General features: G+C 40.6%; 2 protein-coding genes and 1 pseudogene across 3 annotated transcripts in view; 1 reads left to right on the forward strand and 2 right to left on the reverse strand.

Moving 5' to 3' along the window:
* Positions 1 to 1,136: 1,136 nt before the first annotated feature.
* LOC146521225 (uncharacterized) lies at positions 1,137 to 8,442 on the reverse strand. Its single transcript, XM_085139365.1, has 2 exons — positions 8,276 to 8,442; positions 1,137 to 3,453 (listed from the first exon to the last, which is right to left on the reverse strand). The coding sequence occupies exons 1-2, from the start codon at positions 8,423 to 8,425 to the stop codon at positions 2,704 to 2,706; spliced, it is 900 nt and encodes a 299-aa protein (XP_084995491.1). The 5' UTR covers positions 8,426 to 8,442; the 3' UTR covers positions 1,137 to 2,703.
* Positions 3,989 to 4,061, forward strand: LOC146521226 (U6 spliceosomal RNA; annotated as a pseudogene).
* An 835-nt stretch (positions 8,443 to 9,277) lies between the features above and the next one.
* Positions 9,278 to 10,501, reverse strand: part of LOC146521227 (P2Y purinoceptor 14-like) — a 2,190-nt gene continuing 966 nt past the window's right edge. For both annotated transcript variants that reach the window (XM_085143285.1, XM_085143277.1), the window contains 2 exons: positions 10,393 to 10,501; positions 9,278 to 10,196 (listed from right to left, as the gene is read on the reverse strand). The exon at positions 10,393 to 10,501 is cut by the window's right edge. In XM_085143285.1, coding sequence (XP_084999411.1) covers positions 9,545 to 10,196; positions 10,393 to 10,501 — 761 coding nt within the window. In that variant the 3' untranslated portion in view covers positions 9,278 to 9,544. The remainder of the gene's footprint in view (positions 10,197 to 10,392) is intronic.

The raw sequence follows: 10,501 nt of genomic DNA on the forward strand, positions 1-10,501 counted from the left end.
TCTCAGCATAAAGAATTCACATCATATATAAACATTGAATCACACATGGATATAATTTCTGTTACAATAAATTTATGTGATTCTACTTCAATTAGATTTGGGGGGGGGGGGGTTTCACATGAACATTCATTTTAACATTAATCAATTTAATTACAGAGATAGATGCTTGGAACACCTGCATATTTCTGGAGCTAAAAAAAATCAAGTCTGGATTGATATTTTCTCTTGAATCAGCACTGTCAGTGACTGATTGTAACATCCTGAGGCAACAACGATTCTTTCATTAAACTTTATTAAAACACACCTGGCTCACTGCAGATTTCCTGTCGAGGTCATTACATTTTGATGATCTTGATTTCATGTTGGTTGAAGCTGTGCAGCTCAAGAAAACAGCTAAGAGTTTAACAGAAGGACGATTTAAAACAGAAAGCAGTGAAATATTAATCTGTATGTGTCACCACCACCATTGAACATCATCCTCATCTTTTAGTGCAGCTTCTTCAGTTATGCTGAACAAGCATTTACCCAGAAAACAACACGAACTCTGAGGACGCGTTCCCAGTGGTTACCACATCATCAGCTGTTATTTGGTTCATTGTAGCTCAAGCTGTGCAAACACACACACAGAGATGCTGACATGGAGGGAATCTACCTGTAGTCACGTGTCTTGGTTACTCTTCTCTTAAATGTTCCTCTCCAACAGAAGCTGTAATGTCTCCAGTCAAAGTCTTGTCAGAGTGTGGAAACCTGCTCTGCTCACCCTCAGTCAGTTTCTTTCAGTGTTTATTAAAACGCTCAGAGCATCATCTTACATAAATGTGTCCATTCCTCTGACCTGTGACTGCGGCTGCTGATCAGATATTGGAATGATGCTCATAACATTATTGATTATTGCTCCATGCTGATATTTCTGCATTTAGTCAGCAGCAACATGAATACTGACTCATCAACATGAATATCAGCACACTGACCAACGTGTTGTTCTCTTTGCAGGCTTAAAGATAAAAGTCAAGAGGAAACTGAAATAAAAAAAGTCATTATTTCTCCATCAGTTATGATACATGAAGCTTCAGTGAAAGCTTGAGTAACAACTCTGATAGAGGTCACCTTCATCTCTCCAGACTCCGCCCTGTTCTCTCAGGAGTACCTGATAGTTTTGTTTCTGCCACCTGCATGAGCCAGTATGGTCGTGTCCAAATTCATGGGCTGCATCCTCCTGAGGACCCGGCCTCCGCGGTCTACGTGGGCCGGGTCCTCAGAAGGTCTGGTAGGCCGGAAGTACACGGCTGGGGAAATTGGACAGTCTAGCCTTCTGATTAGCGTCACCGCTGTCTCGGTGGAGTTTAATAAACTCGGCCGTCTGCTCCTTGCTATCTAAAATATAACAGGACACTGGAGTAAATTCTCGACCGTCTCACACTTCTGTTTAATCAGTTTTCTGTTTGACGTTTATTCAGCTGTGTGAAAATCCCAGAGGAACCCACCCGGGGGATTAATAAAGTTTTATTTTATCTAATCTAATCTAATAACTTTAATCTCAGCCAAACCGATTTACTCACAAACAAATAAAACACTGAAAAAAGCCCAACAATAACATTTTTAGGTTGTCTAAGTGACTTATATATTACGTTTAACCTGAGCAGCGAAACTCCGTGGTGATCTGAAAATGTGCCGGGAGTTGTGCCGTTCTCGGCGGCTTCAGTGACCCTCGAGCTCCCGACTAGCTATCGAGCTTGTGGGTAGCAGACGTCTCCGAAAACGTCAAAACACTTTTGCAAATATGCGATATCTTGATAAACCGAGCAGATATTTGATGTTTACACAGCTACTTTCTCGCCTGAAAATATGTTAAAAGTTTATTTTGTGACCCAGAAAGATTAATAAGAGTAATTTTAAAACTTAGTAGCGGCCGCCATTGTTGGAAATTGGAGTTTGGCTGGGCCTATGAATTCTGGGATATGGTGGGCCACGAAGGACACACTCGACCCATCCTTCAAATTCGGGGAAAAGGAGGACGCATTTGTTGGCTGCATTCGGAGGAGTCTACGAATTTGGACAGCCTTCGGCGCGTCGCTGTGACGTAATCGGTCTACAAATGCGGCCTCAGGAAGATGCAGCCCATGAATTTGGACACGACCTATGACTGCGGAACACTGCATAAAAGAAACAGGAAGGATTCAAAAAGAAAACCTTTATTTAGAGAGGATATCTTAATCCAGGTGCAAATACAAAGCATAAAAGCTCACCTTTAAAGACTCTGTATAGACCTGATTTAAACAAATGAGAACAGGAAACATGAAGAAAAGAACACAAGAAAATAATAAGCAATAAAAGACCTAAAAGTAAATCCCTAAACAACAAAATAAAATCAAAAACAGTTAAAGCAGCAAAGACGATTAGAACAATAAGCTTAAACTAAGAAAAGGAGTAAAATGAAATCAGTTAAGATCAATATCAGTCCACTAAACAGGCCCCAAAAGAGTGTTTCAGTCATTTCTTTATCAAGCTAACAAAACTTAGTTTGAAATCAGAAGCTTTAAAAAGGAATTTTAATCATTTGTCAAAGAAACAACTCCATACCCTTCATCCATTTTCCTGCTTGGGCTGGACTGAGGTCAGTTTTGTCATCAGACGGTGAGTCTGAAGGTCGTTCCCACAAGCCAGTTCTTATTGCCCCTGCTACAGAGGCAAAAGCTGAAACCTCTACACAGGCTGTTGATTCCCAGCCTCAGCTTTCTTTTGCATTGCTCTCTTGACCTGTTTGTCTCTCCACCTGTGACCAAGGTTGTGATTGTACAGAAGGCTTCGATCAGGGAACACGTCCCCGCAGCGACTGCACTGGTACCCGGTGTGAGAGAGTTGATGCTCCTTCAGGCTGTTTTGCCAAACAAACGTTTCCCCGCACGTTTCGCACCAGAACGGTCTCTCTCCAGTGTGCAGACGCCTGTGGTGGTTTAGACTGGACCGCTGAGTGAAGGTTTTGTTGCACTTGTCGCACCAGTATGGCTTCTCTCCAGTGTGGCTACGGCGATGGGTCTTTAGGACCCCCAGTTGAGCAAAGGTTTTGTCACACAGGTCACAGCTATATGGTTTCTCTCCAGTGTGCAACCGTTGATGGCCCCTGAGGGAGCCGGACTCTGTAAACTGTTTGCCACATTCGTCACAAACATAGGGTTTCTCTCCAGTGTGAACACGGAGATGCTTTTTCAGGGTATCTGAAAGTGCAAAGACTGCGCCGCACTCTTCACAGCTGTAGGGTTTCTCTCCTGTGTGGATGCGCTGGTGGACTTGTAGAGTGATTAAAGTGTTGAAAGCTGCTCCACACTCATCACAGCTGTGTGGTCTCTCTCCGGTGTGAATTCTCTTGTGAAGCTTTAAATTGTGTTTTGACTTAAAGGTCTTGTTGTAGTCCTGGCACTGGTGCACACCACATCCAGTCTTCTTCTTCTGTTTCTGAATAAACAGCAGACAGAAAGAGAAAGCCGTGATGCTGGTGTCAATAAAGGAACAAAAAAATAAAACAAAAGCACTCAGAGAGATCTATACTAAAACTGTGATGTTTTATGGTGATTTTATTAAACATGCTGAGGTCAGCAGTTTTAACATGGAAATTCTTTGTGTAATATCTTAATCTTTGTGTGTCAGTGTGAAGTCCTACTTCTGTTTCGAAAAATAATGTTTTAAATACCCCAAACAAAAAAGTGCCTGTAGTGTTTTCAACAAGGATGTTGGTGACACCAAGTTAAACCACAAATGAAGACCCTGGAGTTTAGTTGCAGCTTATTTAATTGTCTCCATGAACATTTGGTGAAAACTGAAATGACAGAAAATAAACTCCATCTCAACAGGTAGAATCGTGTTTACATCAATAAAGAGCATTACTCTCACTAAAACATCCATGTTAGCAAAATATGCAATAATATCCAAAGCTGTCTCTATCTTTTTCTATTTCCTGGCGTACGCACTTGCCGAAGCAAGCACTGTTGTTTCGCTTGTTTCGGCAAGCGCGTACGCTAAATTGGATAAGATACAGAGAAGATTAGCATGGCCCCTGCGTAAGGTAACTTACAGCGTTCCAGCCTGATAATTCAGAGTAGATGGCATCTGATTACATCTCCATATTGTCTTTAGCATGTGAAGTAGTGATGTGTGAATCATGACGAATCGTTCAATACTCGAGAATCACTTTATTGACTCCTGAATCATGATTCACAAGCCCAACTGACTCACTGACTCATCCCTGTTGCTGTTAGCAGCAATGTATCTAGCTTTTAATTAAAATTGTGGAGAAAAACACAACATCCAGTATCTTAACAAAAATATTTCTGCTCTGAACTGGAAGAAAAACCCTGAAAAGAAGGTCACACCAAGACAATAGCTCCTCGGTTCACAGTAGCATCGCTCTGCTAACATGCTAACAGCACATTTGAGCTACTCACCCCCTCCCTCCTGTGCTGAATCATAGAGCGAACGAATCACTCACTCACTCACCCCCTCCCTCCTGGGTCACAGCTTCTTCTTCTTCTTGGTTGGCAACCAATGTTAAGGCGCATTACCGCCCCCTGGCTCACAGCTCAGTGGACATTTAGATGAGAAAATATATATTTGACACATTTAAGGAAAATACTAATAAAATAAAAATAAACAAAATAAATGTTTATTAAGCAATTTTGATAGGAAATTGCTTAATTTTAAAAATGTTTTTGCTCTTTTTTGCTCTATAAAATAGTTGTTTTTTTTAAAGAATCATTCATCTTAGCAGTAGGATTTACATGAAAAGAGAAGCAAATTAAGTTTTAGTGAAAATGTAAATTTTTTGCACTCTCTGGTCAACTGACTCAGTGAATCAAATGACTCAAAAAATCCGATTCACTTTGGTAAGTGACTCATTAAAACTTGATTCAGTAAAAAGAATCAAATTTACCATCACTAGTGTGGAGCCTGTTTCTCAGCAAAAATTGAGTGCTTGACCAAAACCGGATGTTTGCCGTCAGAACAGGAAATACATTTTAGCGATATTTTCCTTTTATCTAAAACATATGTAAAGAATGAATTATTCATTTTAACAACACACATTTGAATGTGTAAATATGAAAAATACTTTCATAATTATTATCATAGTTATAATTTCATAATAATTATATTATTAAACTTATTAACTTATTTATTCAGAGAAATGTCTTAAGGGCAACAGTACCTATTATGAATATTATATTATTAAATATACAAAGTTGGCAGGTGATCCTTTATCCTAATCAGTGTGATGCTGACTTTTGACCTTGAAGCATTACATGCTAAAATGGTATATATATATTTTTTTATCTTTACACATATGACTGGGGCAGAAATCTTTGAAATCTTTGGCTTCAAAAAGCTGCAGTGTCTAACTTTATGGGTCACTGTGACATCATAGGGTGTTGTAATGAAAAACTAAAAGGTGTGTAGCACAGCTCCCTCCATGCCCTTTCATATCATGTATTACTCAATATGTGTAACAGTGTTTATGTGGTATTATTCCACTTGCCACAAATGTCAGTGTAATGGGGAAACAGCGCCCCCCCCTCTCGGTGTGGCTGGTTAGGTGAGGCTGGCTGCAATAATCGCTGCCAGTCTGCCGTAGCCATACGAGAGGTGAGTATTGTTCCGCACACGATATAGCTAAGTAGTACAGACACATAAAACATGGTTGATTAGTTGATGGGCACCGAGTGTAATAAGTGCTTAGTGGACACATGTCCAACACCAGTTTTATGTACTTTTCATTTGTTTATTACTGTGTAAAACTGTATGCTAAAGCGGAATGCTAATGGGATGTTCTGCCGTAGTGTGCAGTGCGGAGCGGTGTGTGGCGAGCCATTTGCACTGATACAAAACCGTTGCTTCCATTCAGGTACATCATTTGTTGTTGCTGTTATTTTATTGTATGTTAAAAATTGTAATATTGCTGCAATAATCGCGGCCAGTCTGCCGTAGCCATACGAGAGTGTGCTGTGCGGAGCGGTGTGTGGCGAGCCATTTGCACTGATACAAAACTGTTGTTTCCATTCAGGAAATAAAGTGGCAACTATCGATCAGAGACTCCTTGTCTTTTTAAAAAACAACACAACGCAGAGTCGAGGAGTCTATTTGGGCCGAACTGTTGCAGCGGGATGAAGCAGAAACCGGTTACATATGGTTGATTGAAATTATATTTCAAGGTTAACTTTGACCTTGCTCACTAACAGTGAAGGCCAAGGTCAAATGCTTAGCTAACTTTGGTACTTGTGTCCTTTAAGGTCTAGTATATTGCTGTGACATTTGAATATCATTCATAAAAATTTGTGCATGATTTTTCTGATTTTCTATTTCCTGGCTGTAAACAACAGTGAACACTGAGCTGAAATGAGATGAGCATCCTGGTCCTGTTGTCAATTATTATTTTACTAATGAACATCAATACATTAACTTTGTTTTCTCTCATATATCCATTTGTCACATGTTCTATCACAAAGTAGGAAATCTGTTGAAGTCAAGCCTGCTTTGGTTCTGTACACAAACACTGTTACCTTGTCCTCACAGCTACTGGCAGAGAGCGAGTACCAGAAATGGAAAATAATCTAAGCTCCCCGTGAGCCGGGGCCTCCGTGGATTCCCTCTCACGGTTCATAAAGAGCTTAATGTGTACAGAATAAAGCCGTAGCTGATGTTTACAAAAATTATTTTTTCAGAAAGCTGGGCTGTAGCCGAGTGGATTCCAGTGCTTCAGAGCACCACACAAAGGCCAAAGGTGGAGGCATCCGCTTTCTTCTTCACTCACAGTGTTTACACATCTCTGCATTTAATCATTACTAGACACTCCCCTGGTGAGTATTAGCCCTTTTCCATTAGCACCCACTCGGTTTGGGTTGGCATGGCGTGCCATGGTTTTCAGTGTTTTCCATTAGGTGGCAATCTGAAAATATCACATCAACAGATTAACCAATCGATGTCGTCCAGTCATTGGTGTCACCTGATGATTCATGAGAGCACCTCCTTCAATGATGGAAATGACTACACACAAAAACAACAATGTGTTCCCAGGTCTTGTGGTCAGAGATATTTTGCACAAAATTATTTACAAAAATCTTTTGGTTTGAAAAGTTACAAAACTCCTTTCAGAACTACGCAAAAATGTTTATGACGACTGGGCTGAAGACCTCGGTGCTCCTCTTCTGAGGACCAATGGTCAAACTGTTTGTCCAATATTCAGAAAGGCTCAATAAACGCCAGATATAAACTAACCTAGTTTAAAGTCATTCACAGATTACATTTTACTAAAGTTAACCGGATCTATAATTCTGTATCCCTCTCATGTGACAGATGTAATATTGGTGAAGGTTCCCTTGCACATCTATTTTGGCATTGCCCTGTCTTGAAAGCTTTTTGGAGTCAGCTTTTTATGTGGTTTTCAAACCAATTTAGGAAAAAAGTACCACTTGATGGTACACTGGCTATGCTTGGATCATTTGCATCAATCGAATCTTTTTCCTTTTCACAACAGATAATTACAACGGGTATGCTGGCTGTAAAGAAACGTATTCTTTTACAGTGGCGGTCTTCTTCGGCCCCGTGTTTAAAAGGTGGCTTAATAAGATGGTGTCTGTGGCCAGAACAGATAAGATTTGATAGAAAAGGGAAACTGGCGAGTTTTTGTACGATTTGGCAGCCATTTCTAGAATTCCTAAAAACTAACTAATCATAATTCATGCCTCACACTCCACGTGAATTTTCTTATATTATTTTTTATTTAGTTAACATTGTTATAATTTTTTCTTCTTCTCTCTCCTTTTTCTTTTTTTCATGCTAATAAGTTCACAAATGCCAAATGTAGTAATTGTCCTCAATTGAATCTGTATGAGCATGTTGTGTTTAACTTAAAAGCAAAATAATAATAATAATAATAATAATAATAATAATAATAATAATAATAATATTTATGACTCCAATTTGAGCCCATACTCAGGCTGCACACCTGCTGAGCCCTGCACGATGACCCCGCGGGGCTTATCTGGATCATTAACATCATTATCACTGTCATTACTTTCCCTCGTGTTTAAGGCTGCATCACCTCGACACAATCTACCGTAAAGAAAGCACAGAACAAATCTAATAACTCCCACGGCAGCCAGGGGGTGTGTCTGCGACGCCTGTTGCAAGTTCGCTGTTCAGAGTCAACTGTACACGGTGTTTCTGCCGTGTATTCTTCCACCCACACCGAGAAAGGTCAGACATAAACCCACGCGTCCTGCTTACTAACCTGGGCTCCAGCAGTCTGCTGCTCTGGTTCCTGGCTCTCCTGCATCGTTCCGGTCCTACAGTGTGAATCCAGCAGCAGCGCACTCGGTCTGTGGCAGGAAAGCACACCGGACAGCTGATATCTCCTGCGCGAACTCACCAAAAAGCGCATGCCGGAGAATTAAGAGCCGCCCCCCAATTCCCGTTAATGTGATAAAGACGCAGATCTCGCGGTGTTTGCTCACCGACACAAAGGCATTTTCATGACAGGAGAGCTGTACTCAAAGGTTTTTAAGGTTTCACAGACTCGAGGTTCAGAATTACAGTTTAAAAAAATAACTTCATATAAAACTTATTTTTTTATTTAAATAATAAAAAAAAATCCAAGCAAAGCTCAAAATCTGCAAATTCTTATCCCAGATAATGTGTGCATGTCCAGAAAAGACGGAGAATCACTACAGTAAGAGCACATCTGCTCTCAGAGATAATGAGATCATAAAATCAGGTTACAGTTAAAAGGCAAAAATAAAAAACTTTAATCAAATTTAATCAGAAGGAAAACCAGAGCACAAAATTATCAGACAAGATCAGATTCTTCAGACTCGTGTGCAGCTCTTTGTTCTCATTCAGATTATTAGTGCAGCTAATCATAAAGGTATAATTCTACCCCCCCTTAGCTCACTAGTGCAAGATGTATGATTCAAATATATTTAAATACATCTAAAGAATAAAACACTTCTTATGTGGAATGGAGATGTAAATGCTCCAGAAAAAAGCATCAGTGTGGGAGTCACAAAAGGGTGCAGCTTGATCAACGTGGACATATTATTGTTTGAAACAACCAAACAAAACATTAAATTGGATTTTAGCTCCAGTGCAGAACAAACCTGTGAAAGCATCTGTGGAAAAACAGTAAAGAAGCAAAACAAACTGGAAATCTTAGATATTTTCTTTATAAGCATAAGCAGTTTTACATTTTACAAGCTTGAATTTTCATATTGAAATGTACAGATTACTGCTGAAAGATAAAAAGCTCATCTGGATATGTGTGAATGTTAAAACTGTTTCCAGAGACAGATATTTAACGATGTGCTTTGTTTCTATGAATCTGCCCACACAGTGGTTCACTTTGTTCATGCTAAAGCTAAATGCTAGCAACACTGACACTGTGTGTTTGTGCTGAGTTCAGCCTCATGTTGATATCTGAGCACAGAAGAAGTCCTGTGGTTCATGAGGACGGGGATCCATGATACTGGTTTCACTAATCGACTCTCAAATGCTGTACGTTGCCTTACATCACTGGTGTTGAAGTAGTGATGTCCAGCTGCTCCCTGCTGCTCTCGCTCTCCTCATTTGCTTGTTGGATGTTGGTCCTCCTGGACACCTTTCTCACCTGAGCTCGAAAAGTCTTACAGAGGAAAAAGTAAACAACAGGGTCCAGACAGACGTTGAAAACTGACACCATGGCGGCCGTCTCCTGCAGGTTGTACAAAACGTGACGCACAGAGCAGTTGGTCCACAGAAAGGGATAGGGAAGTCGAACCAGGTGATAGGGGACAAAGCAAACACAGAAGATGCTGACCAGCACCAACATGTTTCTACGAGACTTCACCAGCTTCTCAGAGCCAGAGGAGGCCAGCTGCCTCTGCTGTGCCTGCAACACCCTGCGGGAGATGCTGTAGTAGAAGAAGACCAGGGATATGAAGACCAAGAGGACAATGATTGCAGAGAAGGTGTGGAGGATTTTGTACTGCAGGCTGACTGATGAACTAAAGGAATCAAGACAGTAATTAGAGGTCAAAGGTTCCTTGGAGCTGAAAAAAAAGCTGATAAAAGTGATTGTTGGAGCCAGGTGAATAACCCAGGTGATGACAGAGATGATTCTCGCAGTTCGTACTGTTTGCGGGATGTGAGTTCCTGAAGGATGTACGATTTTCCGATACCTGCAGGCAGAAGAGGAAGGAGGCAGAATACAACTTCACTAATCAGTCACAAATGTGCCAAATCTGCAAAGGTCAATATTGAGCCAGAAAAAGGTACATTCATGCTTTTGTCAGGAGCACAGGGTGTGTCCTTAACCACTTAATCTAGTTTTTACGTTGTCGTTAACTACAGTCTGAAATCAGTAAAGATTCTTACCTGTTGGCAGCGATGTACGCCATAAATATGATGCTGGCGTACATGTTGAGGAAAAAAGCAGAAGCTCCAACTGTGCAGTGGACCAGCTGAACCATGGGAGACCTGCTGA

Source organism: Neolamprologus multifasciatus, chromosome 3 (assembly GCF_963576455.1).
Source record: "Neolamprologus multifasciatus chromosome 3, fNeoMul1.2, whole genome shotgun sequence".
Lineage (NCBI taxonomy): Eukaryota > Metazoa > Chordata > Actinopteri > Cichliformes > Cichlidae > Neolamprologus > Neolamprologus multifasciatus.